This window comes from Neophocaena asiaeorientalis, unplaced genomic scaffold (genome assembly GCF_003031525.2).
Source record: "Neophocaena asiaeorientalis asiaeorientalis breed wild unplaced genomic scaffold, Neophocaena_asiaeorientalis_V1.1 scaffold294, whole genome shotgun sequence".
In the NCBI taxonomy this organism is placed as follows: Eukaryota; Metazoa; Chordata; class Mammalia; order Artiodactyla; family Phocoenidae; genus Neophocaena; species Neophocaena asiaeorientalis.
The window spans coordinates 3,401,949-3,426,601 of NW_020173945.1; the positions used below are offsets into that span (position 1 = coordinate 3,401,949).

Consider the following 24,653-nt stretch of genomic DNA (forward strand, 5'->3'; position numbering starts at 1 on the left):
GCTGTACACCTGAAACTAACACAACATTGTAAATCAACTATACTTCAATTTTTAAAAAGAATAAAAGATAGGGCTTCCCTGGTGGCTCAGTGGTTGAGTCTGCCTGCCGATGCAGGGGACACGGGTTCGCGCCCCGGTCCGGGAAGATCCCACATGCTGCGGAGCGGCTGGGCCCGTGAGCCATGGCCGCTGAGCCTGCGCGTCCGGAGCCTGTGCTCCGCAACGGGAGAGGCCACAACAGGGAGAGGCCCGCGTACCGCAAATAAATAAATAAATAAATAAAAGATAAAATACATATTAAAAAGAAACGGTCCTGATACCGACTTTTAAGGGATCTGTTCATTTTATAAGCAACAGTAAAGTATATGGTAAGGAAATGAAAAACATGAGAACCGGCTCACAGGGTTTCTGGAAACTCTGGGTTAAGTGTAAGTGTCACCTTACTTCCCGGGTTCGCACACAGAGTTGATGGTGCTTGGCCAGAGCGCCTATGTAGGCCAGAGGACAGAAATAGCCACATGCACCTACAGTGCTTCCGCGGGCACAGCAGACAACCAGAGCTCTAACCCGAGCAGAATTGTGTGCGTTTTGAAAGTGCCTTATAAATTATCCAGTGTGACATCACAATGATCCTATAAGGTTTAGTTTCCTCCTCTGTAAAACTGAGACATCAGTATTTGTTCACCTAACAGCATTGATCATTTATGTATTTATTTATATTCCTGTCCCCATTTCGCAGATATGGAAAGTTTCGAAAGTAGTTCCTGGGGGAAAGAATGTAGTTTTGTTTCATCTTTTTTTATCAATAGTAAGTGAGAGGGAGGAGGGGGGAGTGCTTTGATGCGCTCAGCTCCGGAAGGGAAAGGGAAGATGGTGACGCCCTTTAATGTCCAGGGGATTTGGGAAGGACAAGCAGGCACAGCACGGTGGCTGGAGCTGGCGGTGGTGCGTCGCACGCTCCGGGTTTGAGGCGCCCCTGAGCGCGAGTCCGGGCTAGGAAAGTGAGACGGCGGCGCGAGGGCTCGGAGGTCCTTACGCAGGGCATCCTCGCCCTCGCCCTCGCCCTCGCCCCCGCCCCGTCTGTGCGCGGATGCTGACGCCGCCGCGAGCCGCGGCTGTGACTTGCGGGACTTTTTTTTGGCGCGCAAGGTCTCGGTGCCCTCCCCGTGGCGGGGCTCCGTGGACGTTTGAGCTTCCGGGTCCAGCCGCGTCCAGGCAGGAGGGAAGACGTGGAGGGGCGCGCGTCTGCCGCAGGAAACACGGGGTCCAGAGTCCCACTTACGAGTGAGGCGTTCCCACGAGTTAGTCTGTGGCTTTGGGGAACGCGCTTTCCTGGGCCTCAGTTTCCCCATCTGTAAAACCGGAGTAAATCGCGCAGAGTTGGGATGGGAATTAAACGAGGTCCCGCGCGCTCCGAGGGCGAGAAAGGCCGGCGGCTCCCTTCGCGCCGAGGGCAGGACGGCGGCGGCCGCATCAGCGGGCAGTCTCCCGACTCGCCAGGTGTGGGCTCAGCCCTCCGCTCCCTGCCTTCCTCCCCTCCTTCCTCCCCGAAGTAGGCTGGGGGCGAGGAGCGACGGGCTCTGCCAGAGGCGCGCGGGCGCCCCGGGTGTCCGCCCCGCGCTCCGCTGGCACCCGGAGGTGCCCGGCGCTCCTGGAGCTGGGCGCGGCGCGGTCCTCGTGACCCGGCGGACGCCTCCGGGACCTCGCCCCTCCCTCCTGGCTGTGCGCCCTGCGCCCTGCCTGGCCCGTATTTGCCCTCCTGGCCTCAACGCACCGCGACCCGACGCCCGGCCCGTCGCCTTGCTCTCCCTAGCAGGACCGCAGAGAGCAACCCCGGGGTCCGGGCCAGGGCAGACACGCCTCCGGAAAGGAGTCGGTGAGTTCGGGGAGAAGGGGAAACGGCGGGGTCCGGTGGCGCCCGGGATGGAGGCCCCATGTTCAGGGCGGGTCCGCGGTGCTGGGTGCAGCCCCACCGGTGTGAAAACACCCCCAGGGGCCCCCAGGCCTCGGTTCCAGCTGATTAGGAGGACGCGTCCAACCCACCGAACCCCAAACCCAGGCTTCACCCAGATAGCTTGGCAGACTGGTCTGGATCCTCAGGGAGCAAAACAGTGGGGGTTTTTTGTTTGTTTGTTTTTTGCGGTACGCGGGCCTCTCACTGCTGTGGCCTCTCCCGTTGCGGAGCACAGGCTCCGGACGCGCAGGCTCAGCGGCCATGGCTCACGGGCCCAGCCGCTCCGCGGCATGTGGGATCTTCCCGGACCGGGGCACAAACCCGTGTCCCCTGCATGGGCAGGCAGACTCTCAACCACTGCGCCACCAGGGAAGCCCAAAACAGTGGTTTTAATCAAAAGCCCTGTTGCGGATCTACATGCAGACGGGGCTGAGGCTGCCGGCCTCGGAGGAGACTCACTCTGGCTGGTCGCCCAGGGTCCTGAGGCTGTTTGGGGAGAGACCCCTCCTGCCCGGAGAGAGAGAGCCTGGGTGGTGTCATGGCATATGGGAGGAGGCGTCCTGGACTTTGGGGCCTCTGAAAGCCCCAGTTTTATTGGAATTATGTTTTGTTTTCCGACACGCCCCTCGACAGCCCACCATCTTGTTATCGGGATGGGGGAAGGGTCTGTAGACGAAGAGAGTCACACAGTGGGCCCTGGCCCCGGGTCCGTGCCTGAGCCAGACCTCTTGACAAATCCCCTGCAGTTTCCTAGACTGTGTCCTACTCACCTTAACCAAATGTTAAAAACCCCATTTCATTTTCAGTTGGGTTGGGGTCTTTGCATTTTTATGTTCGTTTTTTAAAATTTTAGTTACACATTTCTTTCTGAGAGATTGGAATGATAAAGCAGGGAGGTGAGGCCCCCACTAGCCCGCCAGGTGCAAAGGTGGCACTGCGCTTGGCCGTGAAGCCCCAAGGAGAAGGCCAGGGCTTGCAGACCATGGCAGCGGAGCAGTGAAATTGGCACCTGGGTTCAGCCCGTTCACCTCTGTCCTCCGACGTCCAGCCCTCCACTGGATTGTCAGCCACTCCGCTGACCTCAGTAAGACACAGCTCTCTTGGGCAAGAGCCCCCTGCCTGAATCTGCAGGGCCTCACGCCTTAGATCCAAGCACCAATCATAGGTGCCTGTGCTCCACCACATCCAAAATCTGGGTGCAGTGGTAGGAGCCCCGCAGGATTCCCTGAAGACAATTCCAGGCACATAGACTAGCAGTCAGTGGGTCTTATTGATTAAGGCATTAGTGACTGAAAAATTAAAGCCAGCTGAGTGGAAGGCTTGGGGGTGATGAAGAGGATCCAGAGCCCTGTAGGCGACACAGAAGGGAGACTTTGGTGCCCTCGGATGACAGTGTGGTGACTCCTCGTGGCTGCCCCCAGTTCATGCCATTGGGTCAGCCTTCTAAGGCTGTCTCGTCCTTTGCAGAAGCAGTCTCTGGAGGAAGAGCCCGTTCCCCTCTACCCACCTTGTAACCTCTCCCTTTAACCCTGACATCCTGGCATCACCCAGGGCTGGAGAGAGACATAGAGGTCATGGTACAGATGGAAAAATGAGACCCAGAGAGGAAGGGGACTTGTCCCAAGTCGCAGGGCTGGCTGGTGCCTGAACTAGGATAGGAACCCAGTTCCTGGAGCTCAGCCGCGTCCTCGTCCCTCAGCGTCACCTTGGGACCCGTCCTTGCTGTGGAGACTAGAGCTGAGGCTTTAGCTGCAAGTGCAGAACTATGTCCATGCGTAAACGAGGTTTCCAGCAGCTTCCCAGGGAGCTGGGAGAACGGAGAGAACGGGCAGGCGGGAGGCAAGCTGCAGGGCCTTTGCTGCTGGAGTGATTTCAGAGCACCCGCAGTGGGTGGGTGGGGGGAAGGTGCTCATTTTGCAGCTGACGAGGGTTGGGGGTTTGGTTGCTGCCAGTGGGCAGCAGGCCCTGCCTGCAGAAGTGACCACACAGGCCAGCTTTGGGAAGCAGCCGCAAAGGGTTAACACAGAGGCCCCACAGCTGGCACCTGGCCTTCCCTCAGGCATGTGCCCACATCTTTATCAGCAAGAGTTGCCCACCTGATTCTGAGTCATTGCTGCCATTGTTTGTTGGGCATTGAAGAGGAACTTGGACTTGCTGCCAAGTTTATCTGCTCAGACGGTGGTGACTACTCATAACTGCTGTCGCTTCCAGCTCAGGGGGCCGCCAGCCCAAGTTTTGTGTAGGAGGGATCCCTGCCCAGATCTCCCTTTAATGTGGCCAAAATATGAACTCGAATCTTTAACAGATAAAGATGACCCACCATTGAAATGGCGGTGGTCTGGGTTCAGGATATCCACTTGGTAAAACCTGTTCTGTGTCTTCCCAACTCATTAACCTCGGTGTCACGCTCTGTTTTCTCCATTATAGCTTTTAAGCAATGGGGGAGGGCTAACAGTCTCAAAGATTAAAAATGTGATTAAATGTGAGCCGTGGACCAGGCGCAAATTGAAAGTGTTTTGTTCAGGAAGCTCATGACTAGGCGTTATCTGCACCGAAGTGGAGCCAGGAGCAGGTGGAGCCTGGTGGCGTCTGCCCCCACCCCAGCACGCATGCCCTGGGAGGTTCCCCCAGGCTAGGGCAGGGCAGAGCCCGGCCCCCTCCATGGGTCCAGCATGCCCTCTGCTGCCATGTTCCCCCTCGACTCTTACGGTTGGAGGGATACCGGTTGGAGATCAGGGTCTTGGTGAGCAAGCTAAGTGGGGAGTGAGGAGAGAGATGATTGTGGCTGAAAGGCTGTTCCCTTCCATGAACCCACGTGGATTCCTCAGCGTGGCCGTACCTGGCAGAGGGGCTGCCCTTCCCCCATACCCCAAGTTCCCCCATCAGCCTGACGCAGGCCAGAAGGGGTGCTAGCAACACACTCCTCGATTGCCAGAGACTTTTGGTTTATGCGTTTTGAATACTGAAATCAAACATATTCTCCATTCGACTTCAGATTATTTTCTAAAGATAGTTTTTTAAAAGCTTTAAACCATCACCCCACCACCCATCATCACCACCACCAACAACGAGAACAACGAAAATAATAAATTAATAAAAATAATAAAAAGCTGGGACTTCCCTGGCAGTCCAGTGGTTAAGACTTCACCTTCCGATGCAGGGGGTGCGGGTTCAATCCCTGGCTGGGGAACTGAGATCCCACATGCCTCGGGGCCAAAAAAACAGAACATAAAACAGAAGCAATGTTGTAACAAATTCAATAAAGACTTTAAAAATGGTCCACATCAAAAAATCTTTAAATAAATAAATATTTTAAGCTTCTGCACATCATTAATTCACTACATGGGAAGATTTGGTCACAGTAGATAAAGATCCATGTCGTGGACCACCCGTGTCATGGACCCATGTCGGGAGCCAGGCTCCTGACCCCAGGCTGTCCTGAGAACATGCTTCCCTCGGAAGCATCGCGTCCCTACTGCATGGCACAGCATCCTACATACGGGATGTGTCTGAAATTTGGAATCACTCTCCCTCCCCTCCTCTGCCTGTACCTCCTGTTCACCCAGAAGTTGGGCCAGAGCTAAAAATAGGTGCCACAGGGCTTCCCTGGTGGCACAGTGGTTGAGAGTCCGCCTGCCAATGCGGGGGACATGGGTTTGTGCCCCGGTCCGGGAGGATCCCTCATGCCGCGGAGCGGCTGAGCCCGTGAGCCATGGCCACTGAGCCTGCGCATCCAGAGCCTGTGCTCCACAACGAGAGAGGCCACAGCAGTGAGAGGCCCGCGTACCGCAAAAAAAAAAAAAAAGGCACCACATATACCCCGAGAAAACCATAATTCAAAAAGAGTCACGTACCACAATGTTCATTGCAGCTCTGTTTACAATAGCCAGGCCATGGAAGCAACCTAAGTGTCCATTGACAGAAGATATGGCACATATATACAATGGAATATTACTCAGCCATAAAAAGAAAGAGAAATTGAGTTATTTGTAGTGAGGTGGATGGACCTAGAGTCTGTCGTACAGAGTGAAGTAAGTCAGAAGGAGAAAAACAAATACCGTATGCTAACACATATATATGGAATCTAAGAAAAAAAAGGTTCTGAAGAATCTAGGGGCAGGACAGGAATAAAGGTGCAGATGTAGAGAATGGACTTCAGGACCTGGGGAGGGGAAAGGGTAAGTTGGGACCAAGTGAGAGCGTGGCATGGACATGTATACACTACCAAATGTAAAATAGATAGCTACTGGGAAGCAGCCGCATAGCACAGGGAGATCAGCGCGGTGCTTTGTGACCACCTAGAGGGGTGGGATAGGGAGGGTGGGAGGGAGACGTGGGAGGGAGGGGATATGGGGATATATGTATATGTATAGCTGATTCACTTTGTTATACAGCAGAAACACACCGTTGTGAAGCAATTATACTCCAATAAAGATGTTAAATAAATAAAGATAGGCACCAGAGTAAAATTTTTCAGATGATGTCTAATCCATGAAGTACCAACCGTCTGCTCTTGGTTTAGCTATGTGGGATGCTTGTTTTTCAGAGTCTATTGCATCATTCCTGGCTTCATTAAACAGAGCATCATGTACACATATCACTTTCCTCAACAATTCAGGGTCATCCCTGGCACCTCCGAAATGGCGCTAAGCCATGGTGCCGTGGTCCCCTTGAAGCGTGGGAAGCTGTCTCCTTCCCTCTGCATCCTGGTCTCCCCTGTTCACATCTCAGTAGATTGCTGCCCGGCATCACTCCAGGCAGCAGGCAGCCAGGCTGGGCCTCTTCACCACCCGACCCCGGCAGGCACCCACCTCGCCAGAGGTGCCCGGACCCTCCCTGGTCCAGTGCGCGCCCGTTCCCAGCCCTCAATGGCCTTTTCTATCTGAGCTGGGAAACCAAGTACCATCCTTATTAGAAAGACACATCAAACAAAAGAAACAGACTTGAGAGGGGGCTGGGGTGGGGGGGATCCTGTGGGTGTGAAGCGTCCGGGTGGCAGTTCTGACTCCTAGTGACCTTTCCATCCATCCCTTATCGGTCACTGACATGCTCCAAGACGGTTACACTTGTGTGACAAGAAACATACACTTGTTTCCTTTTGTTTCGCTTTTTTCCCCCACACCTCACAATTTTAGTTTCTTGAAATAAGGCCTGGAATTGTGACTTTTCCTTTAGGAGAGGAGAGAGAATGCTAACTACTCAGCTGATGGTCACGGCTTTCATCTGCTCTGGGAAGAGAATTTCAATGAATGGGCTCCTTATGATAGATTTTTTTTCAACAATGGTGAAAAACAAAAATGAGTAAACCCCTGTCATCCATCAAATGACTTTTTCTTTTTCTTTTTTTTTTTTTTTTTTTTTTGGCGGTACACGGGCCTCTCAGTGTTGTGGCCTCTCCCATTGCGGAGCACAGGCTCAGGACGCGCAGGCTCAGCGGCCATGGCTCACGGGCCCAGCCGCTCCGCAGCATGTGGGATCTTCCCGGACCAGGGCACGAACCCGCATCTCCTGCATCGGCAGGCGGACTCCCAACCACTGCGCCACCAGGGAAGCCCCATCAAATAACTTTTTGTTCCAGTTTTTTTAAAAACAGAAACTGTGTGCTCTAGAGAAGCATCAGGAATCAGTCTTGGTTTAATGTTTTCATGTCCAAAATCTAAAGTCAACCGTGATGAAAATAGTTTGAATGATTCTGGCACATCAGGGCATCCTCTTAATGCCTCGTTCACAGTCAGCACGGTGCTTGAAGATGGAAATACTGAGGGGTTGGTGCAAAAAATTTAAGAAATTATTTTTCACCAACTTTAAGGCACAAGCCAGGAAACAGTTTAGTTGACAGCCGTGGGATCTCCGTGGACATCTCCATCTTAGCTGGCATCGAGTGTTTCTCAGAAAACGGCACTTTTCATAATTAAGCTCTTGTACAGCAAAGCAGTTTTCTAACAGCAAGTTGTGTTCACATTTCTGCAGAAAGTACTTTCGGCTGGTCAGCACTGGTGAGAGGGAGAAGTTCCCCAGAATTCAGAAGCAACATTGGGTCTTTCGATTGGTGTTAAGGTTTCCCAGTGAGAGCAGACAGATTGGATCCCTTCTCTGATGTTCCTAAAAAGCAGTTTTCAGTCCTCAGTGAAGAGTGGCTGAAGTCGCACAGAGGTTCTTGAACTCTCGGTTGCCCACAGGGAGCCTGTCACCCAAACAGAATCTTCCCCCAGAGCAGAGCTGGACCGGGTGTAGTGGCCACAGTCTCTGGCCAAGGGGCCCCTGTGTGGCCTGACGAAGACCAGAGAGGTGGGAGCACAGAAAAGCACCCCCATGTGCCAGGGAGAAGTCGCCATCATCGCGATATGTGATGTCACCAGCTGTTAGGTGTGAAGGAATACTCCAGGGGCAGGCGTGATGGGGGAGGGAGAGACAGGTGGAGGTGTCATCAGAAGATCTCGTTAGGGTACAGATTCTGAGTCAGGAGGGCTGGGGCAGGGCCTGGGAGTCTGCATGTCTCACAGGCTCTGGGAGCTGCTGCTGGTCTGCATAGCGAGCAAGGTGGTAAAGCTCTCCTTCTCTTGCTTTTTGACATTTGGATTTTCCTTCCTTTGTCCTCTTGGCATTGATTGGGGTCTTCAGTGTCCTCGGAAAGGGCATAACGTCATCTGAAGCCTGACTCCTGGGGTGGGGATTGTACGCATGGGTTCGTTTATTTCGACTGCACATATTTCCAGACACCCGTTTGCCTGTTTTCTAAAACCATTTAACCCAGGTTCCAACTGCTGGGAAATCAGCACTTGCCGTGTCGCCTCTTCTTTGTGACTTGGCCGGCATCCGCCCGCGGGCTTCCCGGGCTGAACACTGTGGTCCTGTGTTATTGCAGGTGTGACCCCGACGAGAAGCAGAGATGGGGAAAAAACTGGATCTTTCCACGCTCACGGATGAAGAGGCCAAGCACGTCTGGGAAGTGGTTCAACGGGACTTTGACCTTCGAAGGAAAGAAGAGGAGAGACTAGAGTGAGTGTGTGTGGCTGGGCCCCCGCAGTGCAGCCCTGGTGGCCTCCGGAGGGGCTGTCACCTCGCGGCCCTCTGAGTGGACAGACAGCAGGAGCTCGGGTACAGGACACTGGCCGGAAGCCGGGTGCCAGGAAACATTCTGCTTTCTGGCCTTAAGAAACTTTAATTAAGTTTCTTCCTAATTAAAGCAAGGAGATCTGGCTTTGCTCCTGAGAGCCAGATATTCCCTGAATAGGTTTAGTTCAACTTGATCCAACCCCAGGGTGACATTCTCTCCTAAGTGGGGTGATGCTTAGGGCACGGCATTGCACGAATAAAAGAGCTAAAGGTGATGAATAAGGAAAGCCTTGACGCTGGCCTGAGACACCCAGAAGCTGGGAGCAAGGGCATTTAGGACAAAGGCTGACTTCTGCCTCTTCCCAGCAGTGTTGGGGGCACCTCATCCTCAGCATGGAGGCCCCAGTACCATTTTGCATGTCTCTCCCCGTGGGCTAAAACCCACCCGGCGTTACTTACTCCCCCTCTGCCCTTGCATATTCCTCCACCAGACCTCCAGGGCTTAGCTGTCCCCCGGGCTCCCTGTTGTCTTGGTGACTTTTGTGGGTTGGTAGGCCTATTGCGAAGGAGACATTGTATAAAGACTCGGCGGGGGGGAGGTAGCCAAGGAAATGCCTGAAAGGCCCCTGGTGGTGGAGCACCAAGAGGAGGTTAGAGCCATGATGGGGAGCAGACCGTCGGGGGGCTGAGGACCCGGGCAGAACTTGGGCCTTTCCCCGCGTGGCTGCAGGCCTTTGGGCAGGGGAGTAACAAGACCCGGCTTCTGCTCTGCAGGCGGTGGGCCACGGAGAAGTGGTCAGATGAGCTTTGAAGGGGGCACCTGCAAGTTTGCCCACGGGTTGGATGTGGGGTGTGGAGTATGGGAGGCGTCAAGGTCAGGGTCACTCCAGAGCCATGGCCTGAGTAACTGGGGCATGGAGGTGTCGTCATCTCACCTGGGGAAGGCAAGGGTGGAGCAGGTGTGGAGGAAACCAGGACACACGAGTCAGACCTGTTGACACTGGGTTGCCTGTTAGACACGAAGTGGCCAGGGAAGCCCCACACCCACGGGGCTGGAACCCAGCAGAGACAGGACTGAGGGCGCATCCACCTACAGATGCTGCGGCTGCTGGAATCATTCCAGACTCAGTGGCTTAAAGCACACAAATCCCTCGCGGCTCTAGAGGCCAGAAGCCAAGGTGTGGGCGGGGCTGCCCGCCTTCCGGAGGGTCCCTTGCCTCCGCCGCCGTCTCGAGGCGCCCACGCTCCTTGGCTTCTGCCCCTCCTGCCTCTTCGAGGCCGTCAGCCTGCCGTCTTCCAGTCTCTGTCTTTCTGACCTCTGCTTCTGTCGTCGCATCTCTCTGACTCTCCTGCCCTCCTGTTTTGCCTAGAAGGACCTCACGATCACGCTGAGCCCACCCAGCTAATCCCATCACCAACTCACAACCCTTAACTTAATCACACCTGCAGGTCCCTCTTGCCCTGTAAGGAGACGCAGTCCCAGGTTCTAAGAACCAGGACATACAATGTTTTTGGGGTAGAGGGATCATTACTTAGCTGCCCCAGTGTTTAAAGCCATGGGTCTGGAGGAGACCACCCTGGAGGGAGGACACAGAGAGAAAGACGGACCCCAGCGGAGACAGAAGGAGCAGCGGTGGGAGTCTCCGGGTCCCGACACAGAGCAGAGTCCACACAAACAGACAAACTGTTAAGTGAAACAAGTTCAGGGGAGCCCAGCACCTCTCTCGATGGCGAGGAGGCGTCGGACCAGGACCGCAAGGCTTCCTGCCGCCCCTCTGTGGAGCTCTCCACCTTCCGCTCTGTCTTGGGCTGCAGGTCACCCCCGCCCCCGGGTTTTCATTATGAAGGCGCTTTCTCCCCACTGGTGTCTAGGGCCCTGGCTCAGCCCCCCGCGACCCCAGGACTGGGGCCCAGAGCTGACCTTGGCCAGCGTCCTCGTGCTGATTGGGCCCGCCCCGCCCCTCGTCCCCTTCCTCTGCTTCAGCCGTGGCCTGGAGGCTGCACCCGGGGCCCAGGGCCACAGGCTCTCAGTGACAGAGCCCACCTGGCCTTTGCTCTGGGGATCACAGCCTCTCCAGGCAGCCCAGCTGTTGTCACTTTTATTTCTTTATTTTTTTTAATTTATTTTTTTAATTGAAGTATAGTTGGTGTACTTTTATTTTCAATGACAGCTTAGACCCTCCCATTCGATACGTATATAGAACCGCAGATCAGTCAGAGGGGAGGGGAACCCAGCCCTCCAGGGAGACCCTTGAGTGGGTCAGCCCCTCCCTCCGTCCAGGCAGAGCTCGGGTGGTTTTGCAGAAATTCCCGTCTTTCTTGTCTACGGGGGATGCCCTCCTGACACCCTTCCTCTTTATTTTCCATGCTCCTCTAGTCATTTCACACCGTAAAAGGGAGACACGCCCAGGTTACCTCCAGTTACTGCTGGGAAAGGAAGTCTTCTAAGGATCCGGGTGGTGTTGCCTCCACTTCTGGGGGGCCTGTGGGTCAGGTCAGGTCCCCGGCCAGTCGGTTACGGTCAGGGTGATGTCCTTGTTCGGAAGTGCCTGAGGCCTTCTGCTCAAGCAGCCTTCAGATCGGCCGCTCTGCTGTGTCTTCTTGGCCTTCCGTGTGCGATTAGATGGTGAGCTTATTAAATACAATAGCGCAGGACACGGTCCCTGGAAATGCTCTAGTTCGGAGAGGTGGTGGTTCAGAGAATCCACATCAGAGTCAAGGCAAGGATGCTGGAGCCCCAGTAGCCTTCCCGTGATTGGTGCTTCCTGTGCAGACACAGGCTCCTGGTGACACACTTGGGAAGAGTCATGTAAACAGCGGGGGCTTAGTGAAGGGTATTTTGTGGGTTTTATTTTTTGATGTTTCTGTCTCTTGCTCACTGTGGTATTGGTTAACTGTGTAACAAGAGGTGAAGCCGCCTCTGCCTGTGACAAGCCTTATCCCCAGGGTCCCCGTGACCCCTGGGAGCAGGGCCCAGGCATGTGGTTCTGAGGCCAGGACACACGGGGTGCGGGTTCAGGTTCTGCTCGGGTGGGTGCTGAGACTTAGGAAGGACGTGGCGGAAACAAGCTCCGAATAAAGACCTTTGGGTTCTGGACACTGAGATTGTTTCTGCAGAGCAAGTTGGCTAAAATACCAGCAGTCTACAATGAAACCGAAGACAGTTTAAAAATAATAAACCCCCTCCTTCCCAATCTCCTCTCAGTGTTAATCTGTACATTTCACCAGTTTCAACATTAATCGTCCATTTCCTGCAGCCACAGTATCCCATTCTCTGTCACACGTCTGGTTTCTCCACGATTCCTTGGAGTCCTCATATTTTCTCCCAGTTCCTGATGCTCTAATCTATGAACCAACAATGGGCTGAATGGAGAAACTGGCCCTCAGGTGACAGCTAAGTGGGTGACCTTAACAAACTGAGCTGCTCAGGGGTTGTTCAGATGAGTTTTTTGTTTGTTTGTTTTTTAATTTTTATTGAGATATAGTTGATTTACAAGGTTGTGTTGGTTTCAGATGTATAGCAATCAGATGAGTTTTTGATGTCATTGACACACTCTGAAAGATGCCAGATGGATGGCCCAGCTCAAAACACCTACCGAGGTCATTGACAGAGCAAAGTTAATAGGGGGGAAACCATGAAACCAAGAAACAAACACATGCATTACTTGGAAGGAACTTTCCTGTCCTGAATGCACGTCAAATGGACATAGTGTGGGGGCTCAAGGTCAGTTCACCAGCAGCACATTTACCAGAGAGGCGATTTGCTAAACAGCCAATTCACCAAATATACCAGTTAGGAAACAATCAAACAAAAAAAGGAATACGTTTCCTTTAGTGTTTACAAAGTTAACAGAAATGTATGTTTGATGGATTGCTGCTCAGTTTTTCTCCCCATGTGGGAGCATCACCCTGTAAAGGATGCTGGGATGGGGCCTGGGTGAGGGCTCCAGCACCTCCTCCTGTGGGGTAGGACCAGCACCTCTTTGGCTTCTGCTGTCAAAAAGTGTGTGACCAGCGAGCTGACCCAGGTCCCCAGCACTAATGCCCGCATGCCCAGTAGACCATCTCCATGACATGAAAGCCTCTGACCCCTCGGCCAGGCCTGACCTCCTGCCCTGTGCAGAGGGCTTCACACAGCCCCATGGGGAAGATGGAGGCCATCCGGTGGTGAAGTGCAAAGGCTGGAGCATCTTGGAGCATCTTCCCCATGAGCCTCTTAAAGGGACATTTCAAACAGAACACTCTCGTTCCAGGGACTGGGGCTGTGGGCAGACCGTGTGGACAGCTACCCTCTGAACGGACCAGGAGGATGTCCCTGGGGGTCTAGCTGCTGAGTGGCAGGTTCCTTGTGGAGCTTCCAAATGGCTTTTCTCACAGGCTATTTCGGGAATTTGAGGAGAAGGAAGGGGGAGGCCATCTGACCTTTGATTTAGCCCCAGGCAGATATAAGTCTCTCCCTGAAGTCAGCATGTGTGACCAGGGACTTGGGAGGGGGGTGTTTACCGTACGTGGTGTGATGTTATTCCTGGCTTCCCATCAACACAGTGCTACACTCTGGAGAATCCAAAACCCAAAGATGCACAAAAATTCTTAGGCAATTCCTCAAGCCTTCACTCTCCTCTGGACCCTGGTCACTGTCGCAGTGAGCTCACCCAGTTCCTCACAGAAAGCTCACGGATACCAGGTGTAACCTCCCCCCATGCTGCCTCCATTCTTACCTGTGTTCATGCCCACCCTGTGTTCCCTTTCCTGGCCCTTACTTGTGCTCTGGCCCTTTCCTGTCTGCTCCCAGCTCCTAGAGCATGGAGCTGCCTCAGTTACTCCCTCTCTGCCCTCTAGCTCCTACCTGGAATGTCGGTAGGATCAGTCGCCATATTGGAACAAAAAAATAAAAGCAAGAACAAACCAACGAAAAAACACAGAAAGCCTTTCCTTTGTCCCTGACACCCTGCTAAACTCTGGCACACTCAAGGGCTGCACATCCTTACATCTGCCTCGTGTTCCACTGGTCTGTTCTGGCAGCTACCCCTTTCACAGATGTAGATAATCAGTGAAACAACATGAAAGTCCTAAAATGCAACCAAGTATGTATAACAATATCTAGTACAATGGTAACATTTCATATCAGTAAAAGAGGGAAGAATTAGTTAAAGCTAAGTGTTGGAATAGTTGACCATGAGTGCAGGGCTGGAGGAGGGAGTTTGACCTCAGTTAGATTTATAACTGATATATTAAAAATGTAAAACATGAAACTGAAAATTATTGGAAGAAAATACAAGTAAATATGTACATAATCTTGGAGTGGAAAAGCCTACCTATGACAGCACAGGTAGACATCACAACACAAAATACTGGTAAGTATTGACTAAATACTTTCATCTGAATTTAAAAGGAAAATGTTTAATTTTTTAAAAATTAGAAGAAAAAGTTTTGTTTTGGTTTTGGTTTTTTTTTTCGCGGTACGCGGGCCTCTCACTGCTGTGGCCTCTCCCGTTGCGGAGCACAGGCTCCGGACGCGCAGGCTCAGCGGCCATGGCTCACGCGCCCAGCCGCTCTGCGGCATGCGGGATCTTCCCGGACCGGGGCACGAACCCGCGTCCCCTGCATCGGCAGGCGGACTCTCAACCACTGTGCCACCAGGGAAGCCCCTAGAAGAAACAGTTTTAACAGAAATGGCAGTGATTCATATCTTTGATCTCTAAAGAGTGTCTTAAAATCAGAAAGATAAAGAAGTTTTCCAAATTAGAAAAACACAAAAATCCCAAAGTTTACATAGGAAAGGGATAAATGAGAATGCATGGGTGACTCATGTTGCTGGGTGAGGACCCAAGTTTACCTAAATAGAACACCCTGTTTTCAAGGGCACAGCCCACAAGTCAAATATTAGGGTGCGGACCTTCCCCAGAAAGGCAAACAGGTGGTGATGTGGATTTGCAGTCTTTGCAAACAGACCTGAATGCCTGAGATTACCCACGAAAGAGCTCCTGGTGTGACACGTGGTTTGCAAACCATGACTTGCTTTAAAAATAAATAATAAGGAATTTGAGGTCACCCTTTGCTGGGCCACCTGGCACCACAGACAGGCAACTCCAGGGTTGAAAACACACAGGGGCTGAAACAGGAAGTCAGCCGCCAGCCCAGCCTGGAGATTAACTGTGGTCTGGGTTCACCTGTGAGATTCCTGTGAGCCTCCCTCAGTGGGCTGTCGTTCACACATCACCACGTATTTCCTCTTTATCCCTTTTATCGTCATTTGCTCATTCTCTTCAGAAGACCTCAAAGAACTTTAGCAAGTGTGTTTCCCTCATTATAATTCCTGATACTTAACTCATATAATCAGGACCTTAGATCATGTAATTGCTCTTCAGTTCTTACTACATTATGTTTGTCCTCTTTCAGCAGTTCTCTCTGACACTTTAGTTTGGTTGATGTACTTTTAATACTTTCGTCTCAATTCTGTGACTCATTGGTCCTTTCACCCTCATTCTTAAGGGTCATACTTGAGATTCGATTTTCAGTCCTCCGGAGCACATCTTCACCTTGTTTTCTCAGGAATGGCAGGGTGGGGGGGGGGGGAATTTTATATTTGGGAATCTCTCAGCTGGGAGTGAGATCTCTGCTCACACATTTTCCCCTCAGAACCATGGCAGAATAATGAGCCCCCAAAGATGCCCATGTCCTAATCCCCCGAATCTGTGAGTATACTGGGCTACCTGGCAAAGGGGAGTTAAGATTGCAGATGCAATTAAGGGTGCCAGTCAGGGCCTCAGCATGGGGAGACAATCCTGGGTAATCCAGGTGGGCCAATGTGGCCACAAGGGGCCTGATAGATGGAAGGATGCTGATCAGGGCCTGGACACAGGGAGACAGTCCTGGGTTATCCAGGTGAGCCACAAGGGGCCTGACAGATGGAAGGAGGGGGGACACAGGGCAACATAAGAGTGATTCATGGTGAGAAGGACTCAACCCGCCATTGCTGGCTCTGAGATGGAAGAAGGGGCCGTGAGCCAGTGAATACAGTTGCCCTCTAGAAGCTGGGAAAGCAAGGGCACAGACCTTCCCCCTGAGCCTCCAAGAAGAATCGCATTCCCACCAACACCTTGATTTTGGGTGCCATCTAGGACTCCCATAGCTTGAGAGGAGAAGTCAATACCTGGCTTCAAAGCTTCAAAAGTCAGGCTGACTCTCTTGTTAGGGGCTAATGCAGCTGGTGACTTTAAGTTGAAGCCAGGGCTCATTCACCATTTTGAAAACCCTAGGGTCCTGAAGAACTATGATAAATCTACTCTTCCTGTGCTCTGTAAATGGAACAACAAAGCCTAGATGACAGCACGTCTGTTTACAATACAGTTTACTGAATATTTTAAGCTCACTGATGAGACCTACTGCTCAGGAAAAGATTCCTTTCAAAATAATACTGCTGGGCTTCCCTGGTGGTGCAGTGGTTGGGAGTCCGCCTGCCGATGCAGGGGACACGGGTTCGTGCCCCGGTCCGGGAAGATCCCACATGCCGCGGAGCGGCTGGGCCCGTGAGCCATGGCCGCTGAGCCTGCACGTCCGGGGCCTATGCTCCGCAACGGGAGAGGCCACAGCAGTGAGAGGCCCGCGTACCGCAAAAAATAATAATACTGCTCGTTGACAATGTACCTGGTCACCCAAGATCTCTGATGGAGATGGACAATGAGATTAATATTGTTTTCATGCTGCTAAGACACATCCATTCTGCAGCCCATGGATTGAGGAGTAATTTTGGCTTCCAAGTCTTATTCTTTAAGAAATGCCTTTCATGAGGCCGTAGCTGCCAGAGACAGTGATTCCTCTGATGAATGTGGGAAAAGTAAATTGAAAACACCTTGGAAAGGATTTGTCATTCTAGATGCCATGAAGAACATCCATGATTCACGGAAAGAGGTCCAAATATCAACATTCACAGGAGTCTGTAAGAAGTTGATTCCAACTCTCAACGGAGGACTTGGAGGGGTTCAAGACTCCAGTGGAAGAAGTAACTGCAGTTGTGGTGGACACAGTGAGAAAACTGGAATTAGAAGTGGAGCCTCAAGATGTCACTGAATTGCTGCAATCTCATGATACAACTTGAACAGATGAGGAGTGGCTTCTCACGGATGAGCAAAGAAAGCGGTTTCTGGAGATGGATCTACTCCTGGTGAAGATGCTGTGAAGACGGCTGAAATGATAACGAAGGATTTAGAATCTTCCATAAACTGAGTTGATAACGCAGCAACAGGATTTGACAGAATTGGCTCCAATTTTGAAAGAAGTTCTACTGTGGGTAAATTGCTGTCAAACAGCATTGCAGGCTGCAGAGACATTGTTCATGAAACAGAGAGTCCATGCAGCGAACTTCATTGTTGTCTTATTTTAGGAAATCACTGCCGCTGCCCTAGCCTTCAACACCCACCACCCTGATCAGTCAGCAGCCACCAGCACAGAGGCGGGAGCCTCCACCCGCAAAAAGAATATGACTCAGAAGAAGGTTAGCAATTTTTAACGAGAAAATGTTTTAATTAAGGTATGTGCATTATTTTTTCAAACATAATGTTATCGCACACTTAATAGACTTCAGTATAGCGTAAACATAACTTTTATTTGCCCTGGGGAACCAAGAAATTCCTGCGACTCCCTTTATTGCAAAATTCATTTTGTTGCGGTGGTCTGGAACTGAACCCACAATATCTCCAAGGTGTGCCTTATTACCCGTCAGGTGTTTGCCCTTCTCTGCCTTGGCCATCATCTTCTCTCCGCACTTCTGTCTCCTCAGCCCTTTTCTTTGCATTCTAGGAGAGTAAATGTATGGCTTCCAAATCAGCAGTTCTCAAACATTTTGGTCTGAGGGACCCTTTATGTTCTTAAATTACTGAGAACCCCAAGGAGCTTTTGTTTAGCTGGGTTATAGGTGTCAGTATTTATCCCATCAAAAATTAAAACTGGGCATTTTAAAAATAGTCATTCATTTATTTAAAACAACAGTAAACCCCTTACAACATAATAAAATTTTTATGAAAAATAACTTTTTTTCCAAAATAAAAACATGAGTGAGGAAAATGGTATTGTTCTGTATTTTTTGAAAATCCCTTTAATGTCTGGCATAATCGGAGATAGCTGAATTCTGATATTTCTTCCGCGTTCAATGTGTTGTAATATGTTCTTTTGTCTGAGGTGTTGGAAGAAAATCTAGCCTCACACAGATATGTAGTAGGAAAAAGCAGGAGTGTTTTAGTAGCTTTCTCACATAATTATGGACATTGTTTTGATAATACATGAAAACCCTATGACTGGTAGTTTCTTAAAGGAAGTTACAATGTGGAATCTGAAACCATGTCAATGAACTTTACCTTTCCTGTTTCATGAAAATCCATTGGTCCATCTTGCACTTGAAGTTAATCTTCTGTCCACGCATGATTTTGTGACACCTATGCAGACTTTCCAAATGTCGACGCGTTTCATTATACAGAACCCAAAAAATCAAATCACTGCTGATCTTATCAGAAACCGCTCAGGGATGAAAACTGTCCGGCCCAAGTCAGCAGAGACATAAAAGTTTTCCAAAAGTCTTTGAGCTTGAAAGCTTGAGTTTTGTCAATGGCAACAAATACCGTCACTTGACACAATTTTAATCAAAGACGCACTTCATCAAGACATGCTTTCCTTTCTTTTCTTTTCTGGCAGAGAGCAGATTGACCGCTGGTACACTCTGTACCTCTGGCTTGATCTGTGCTGAGGCCCCAGAACTTTCACCCACCATAGCTTTTGCACCACTGGTGCAGGGGTCAAAGAGCAAAAAACACAAATACTACCTTAGTGTTATTATGAGAAGAGTTTTGACCTTGTGGGCCCTGTCAAAGGGTCTTAGGTACCCCTGTAGGTCCCTGGACCACACCTTTAGAACCACTGCTCCGAATCCCTGGACTTGATGTTCTGCCCGTTTCCCTCCCCATTGCCCACCTCAGTTCCTTTCCATCTTCACTCTAGCCCAGTCTTCTCCACCTCCGTGAACATAGCCTGTGGTCTTTCCACCTCAGCCTGGCTTCTTCTTACCTCCTGCTCCTCTCTTTTATGCCCACTCAGCACACTAGTTTCAAGTCTTCCACTGTTTACTACTACTGTGTAGTAAATCACATTCAGGGCATCTTTTATTCCTGAAGGTGACCTTAACTTGTAGCTGTATGTTGGGCTTGTCCCTGCCTGTAGTGCAGGGACATCTGGTTGACCCTGTGATTGCGATAAGCAGGATGGCTCTGGCCCCTCACGATCCTCCAGGTCCATTGATGTGCCCTCTGGTTGGCAGGCATCTGGTGTTAACTCTGCTGGACCCATGCAGGGTCCCCTCTTCCCTCCCTCCTGTTTTCCAGCTGTGAAGAAGAGAAGTTGTGTTTTAAAGAATCTGAAGCAGAGTCACAGATGTAGAAAACAAACTTATGGTTAGCGGGGAGAGGTAGGGGGGATAACTTGGGAGATTGTGATTGACATATACACACTACTACATATAAAATAGATACTAATGTAAGGACCGACTGTATAGCACAGGGAACTCGACTCAATACTCTATAATGACCTATATGGGAAAAGAATCTAAGAAAGAGTGCATATATGTATATGTATAATAGAGTCACTGTGCTGTACAGCAGAAACTAACACAACACTGTACATCAGCAATACTCCAGGGCTTCCCTGGTGGCACAGTGGTTGAGGGTCCACCTGCCGATGCAGGGGACGCGGGTTCGTGCCCCGGTCCGGGAGGATCCCACGTGCCGCACAGCGGCTGGGCCCGTGAGCCATGGCTGCTGAGCCTGCGCGTCCAGAGCCTGTGCTCCGCAGTGGGAGGGGCCCCAACAGTGAGAGGCCCACGTACCGAAAAAAAAAAAAAAAAAGATGGACAAAACAATACTCCAATAAAATTTTCTTTAATTTTTAAAAATTTAAATGAAATTTATTTTAAATAATATATATTACAAATAAATATATTCACAAAAAAGGAATCTGAAGCGGAGTATCATTATCTGTTCCCCCAAATTCAACACCTGAAAGTTTCCAGCCGCCACCCCAGGACTCTCGCGGGCTCTTATTTAAGAGGACTTCACATCCTGGGATGCAGTGTGCCTCTACACGCCCTCATCTTTCTTTCCGGGGGTCCGGCTCTACCTGGATGGAGAATGGGGGATCCATGCTGGGAGACAAGCTGGACAAGGCCCTGCCCAGCCAAGGGGTGGCCTTTAGGCTTTCTGGCTGAAGCAGATACACCAAGAGTGGACGTGGAGGACACTAGGCCCTTTCCACCTGGCCCCAGGTGCTCTGCAGTTTAAGGAAGACACTTCCTCTACCTTGTCAGTGCAGCTTTATCTAGCCTGTAGTCAGTGGATGACAGTATTCTTCCTAGATTCCTGCCACCACTGGGCTTTTTTTCTTGGCTGTGTGGGTTCAGCTTCTCAACTCTTACTGTAGGGTGCCGACCTGACCTCCACTTACCTGGTGTCATCCTCAGCTCAGGACCATTAACTCAGGCCAGGGTGGCAGAGCAGGTGTGGCTGACCTGGGCCTCACAGAAGAGAGCGTCAGCCCGGCCCACCGTCTGCCCACCGTCCTGCTCCATCCTCTGTGACTCTTCCTGCTGCTGCTCTGACCGGTCCAGGAACCTCTTGGATTTTTCTCCTCTAATCTCCTGCTAAACAATTAAACTGGGCCACAGATTGGCTCTAGATAACTGTGTGGCCCAACCAAGCTGCACCCTCAGGACCTCACCGGGCCCCACCCCTGCTGGTTTCCCAGAGCCACCAACCCCGTCTGGTCCGACGGAGCTTGGACACTGGGTGCTAGTGGCCACAGGTCCACACTCATCCAGCGATACAGTCTCCAAGCTCTGGGCTCTACATCAGAAAAGCTCCGGGTTCAGGGTCAGAGCTGGGGAACCAACCTGGGGTCCAGGACCTCTGTGCACCCTCTTCCCGCTATACTGAGTTACGTGAGGTGGTGCGGGCAGTTGTGGGCCTGCTCCCTCCTGCGATTCTGAACCTGTATGGTTCGCAGCCCTTTAGCAATGAAAGAAAGTCATGGTGCTACCTGACTTTGGGTCACTGTTTTCTGCATCTGAGAGTCTGTCTGTGTGTGTGCGTGTGTGTGCGTGTGTGTGCGTGTGTGTGTGTGTGGTATGTGCGCACGCGCGTGCCCTTGAATTTAAAGCCTGATGCAGAAACAAGGCATCCAATATTTTCTTGTTTCCGATTCAGGGGTTTGAAAGGCAAGATTAAGAAGGAAAACTCCAAGAGGGAGCTGCTTTCGGACACCGCCCACCTGAGCAGCACCCACTGCGCCCGCTGCCTGCAGCCCTACCGGCTCCTCGAGACCCCCAGGAGGCAATGCCTGGACTGCGGCCTCTTCACCTGCGAAGGCTGCGGCCACAACCCGGAGGAGCAGGGCTGGCTCTGCGACCCCTGCCACCTGGCCAGGTGAGCCGGGACCTGGAGATCAAGTGGCCCTGCCGGCGCGGGGCCCGGCCTGCCCCTTCCAGGACATGGGGGTGTGTGCCACCCCGCCCGGGCCTGAGCTCTGTGTCTCTGCAGGCTGGTGAAGAGGGGCTCCCTGGAGTGGTACTACAGGCATGTGAGAGCCCGCTTCCAGCACTCCGGGGGGGCCCAGGTAGCGCGGTCCCTCTGCGGGAGGCTGCAGGGAGCAGGTAAGGAGTGAGCCTCTTCCCCAGGCATCCAGTACGGGGCCCAGACTCTGTCTTTTCAGCAAACATTCCCCGTGAGTCCGATGAGATCATCAAGACATAAGAGATGGGCTGTAGCTCAATCATTTGTTTTAATATTTTGAATCCAAATATTTATTCCATGAAGAACTTGAGGTCCAGATGGTGTTCTTACACTAAACCTGTGCTCACCTGTGTTGTCCACCTGGAAGCCATTGGGGTAGAGGGATATGTCGGGGGACGGACGTGAGATTGCCCGAGCTTAGAAGCGTCTCCTGAACTTGAACGGAGAGAACTGAGCGGTGTTTGTGGGACGCTCTTGCCTTGTCCCTGTCACCTGAGTCCCAGGCTCTGCCAACACCTGGCCAGGCCTTCGGGCTGTGACGGCCTGTCAGGCCAGTATCTGGGGGCTCGGTGTCTTGACCGTCTCCATCTGGGGCACCGAGGAGAATGCCCCGGGGTCTGGAGCTCCTGCACGTCCCGAGCAGAGGCGGTGCTTCTGGGATTGGGGGTGTCCTCACTGGGCGCCAGCCTGGGCGTCTCCCCCAGGCCTTCTGGAGAGGCGCCTTACTTGTGTCTCGGGCCCTGTAAAGCCCTACGTTGATAGGCAGATGCAGGAGGTAGGCATAGCCACCCTCAGGGCATTGGCACACTCACTGGGCCTGGCACAGGTGTTTCTGAGCAATCTTAGCACACTGTTGAATTTAGGACAGACCACCGAGAGGCCTCCTCACCTGTGATGGCTTTTGGCACCTGGAGCAACAGACCACAGGGGTAGGGGGCTTCCTTGGGCCGGGGGTGCAGGGGGCATGTGATAAATCATTGAAACCAGGACATTTGTAAAAGTGGCTCTCCTGATAACCGTGCTGAGACAGCTGGCGTCACTAGGAGTGTCCTGGTGACACGGTGGGGCGGGGGGCACCGTCACCCTATGCTTCGGGAGTTTTCCCCACCTCCTCACCAGGATCCTCACCAGGAGCGTGGCCGATATTTCTGTCTCGGTTGGAGCCTATCAGTAAATCCCACAGCCGCACGCACCCGCGACCCCGTGTCTGCTCGGCCGGCCGGGAGGCAGCTGAGGGCTCTTCCTGCAGCAGGAGTGTGGTTTCACCGCCGCCGCAGGGCTCAGGTGTGGGAACCACAGGTAGCACGGGAAAAGCCACACCGAAGTGTCTGAGAATCTCAACGCCGGAGGCCCCGTTCACAGTGGGAGACCACAGGCCACGTCACAACGCTGAGGACCTGGTCCTGGCCCCGGGAGGTTCTGATTTCTAGGGACTGGGGTGGGCTCAGGAATCTGCGTTAGGTAAAAGGTCACGGGGATTCTGGCGCCCAGCCAGGGTGCAGAGCTGGGAGCCAGTGCCACCCAGAAGCGGCCAGTTTCAGAACTGTCACCACCGAGGGCCAGGAGGTGGCACTGGGGGGCAACAAAAAATCTGATTGCAGCCGCTGCTGCGGACCCAGTGAGGCAGGTCTCGGGTGGGGTGATGGTCCAGGGGCTGCATTCTCCCTGCTGGTACCTGTGAATGCAGCACACCAAGAAAGGGCACACGGAAAGAGCACAAAATCGGGAAAGTTGTACCTTTAAAACCAAGTAGTCAAACGTAAAAAAGAAGAAGTGATTCAAGTTAACGTTTCAAAAGCTGGTCCAGGCAGGGCCTAACGCAGGGGTGTAGCTGGTGAGGGCCTCTGGGGTCTTTGCTGAGCGCTTTTCTTCGGCTATAGGTTTACCTGACCAAGTGCTGAGCTCACCTGACGTCAACAGTAAGTCTTTTGTGCTCACAAGGATGCCGGGGTGCCCCTGGCCCCTGAGGAAGGTGGATGATCCATGGGGCTTCCAGACTAAAAGCCCAGAATGCACTCCATCACTCTTGTGTAGTGACCTGAGGGAACAGAACACCGGCCAGGCCAGTGTGACTGGGGGGAAAGAGGGAAGAGTGAGGCTGTGCTGGGGGTCGGGGGACAGACCTGCAGGCCCGGGGCTGAGGAGCAAGTGAAATGAGACTGAAAGTGAAGAGGTTAGTTTGGGAAAAGGTGACTTAGCTCCAGGCCTGCTTCACCCACACGCTGCTTAGGAAGCGGTCAGTGAAGGTGACCATCGGTGAAGTTGATGCAGAGTATTCGTCTTCTGCTGTGATTCAGACCAGCTCTAACTGATGTTCAGATAGGTCTTTGGGAGGCCAGTCGAGGGCCTTGCCTGGTCGCTTCACAGCAGGTGGAGGGGTGGGTGGGCGGATGGACGGATGGTCTTGTCCTGGTGGAGTCATGCTGGCGTCCATTGCAGGTGGGCCTGAGCCAGGCCCCGGAGGGAGAAGTGGAGACAGCGAGCACACGGATGAGGACAGAGAACAGGACACAGGGGCCCAGGCCCAGCCCATTGGAAGCAAAGTAAGTCTTCCCCCAGCCCCGCCCTCCTTGATGCTGGAGGCTCGGATTCTGATTTCCTGAGAATCTCAGGCTCTCCATCACTCCGCGGGGCAGGAGCACGAAGAGCCGCCTGCCTCCACCATGCCCCGCAGCCTCTGAGATCACTGAGCACCAAGCAGCAGTGTGCTCTCGGCACAGGTCTCTCCATAGGAAACCCCAGAGAAAGCTGCAGGGGAGCAGGGCCTGCAGAGAGGCCTTCCTGGACCTCCAGCCCTGCCTGGACATCCGGCCAGCACCCTCCGGCCCGTGGTCGTGAGGGCACTAGTGTCCCCCGGAAGCAGCCTTTGCACCTTTCAGGGAAGCAAACCCCCTCTGGCTTTCCTCTGTGAACTTCCTTGCTTTTGTTTATAGCCAGCCGTGAGCCTTGTTTTTTATTGGTGTCTGCTTCTGCTTTCACTTATTTTTTAACTTATTTTTGGTGATAAAGACAAGCAAAGTAATCCCCGGGGTTTCTGGACAGGTTGACAGAAGGGCAGCAGGAGGGAGGGGAGGGGCGGGGCGGGCGGTGGTGGT

At 52.4% G+C, this 24,653-nt stretch overlaps 1 protein-coding gene across 4 annotated transcripts in view; it reads left to right on the top strand.

Annotated features, from left to right (window-relative positions):
* The first annotated feature begins 1,239 nt into the window (after nucleotides 1-1,239).
* The window catches only part of MLPH (melanophilin), a 43,859-nt gene continuing 20,445 nt past the window's right edge, over nucleotides 1,240-24,653 (top strand). For 2 of the 4 annotated variants that reach the window (XM_024752797.1, XM_024752799.1), the window contains exons 1-6: nucleotides 1,240-1,876; nucleotides 8,820-8,953; nucleotides 21,253-21,471; nucleotides 21,586-21,698; nucleotides 23,439-23,477; nucleotides 23,998-24,101. In XM_024752797.1, the coding sequence (XP_024608565.1) occupies nucleotides 8,844-8,953; nucleotides 21,253-21,471; nucleotides 21,586-21,698; nucleotides 23,439-23,477; nucleotides 23,998-24,101 (585 nt within the window). In that variant the 5' untranslated portion in view covers nucleotides 1,240-1,876; nucleotides 8,820-8,843. The remainder of the gene's footprint in view (nucleotides 1,877-8,819; nucleotides 8,954-21,252; nucleotides 21,472-21,585; nucleotides 21,699-23,438; nucleotides 23,478-23,997; nucleotides 24,102-24,653) is intronic. The other 2 variants (XM_024752800.1, XM_024752801.1) reach the window with 2 other exon arrangements.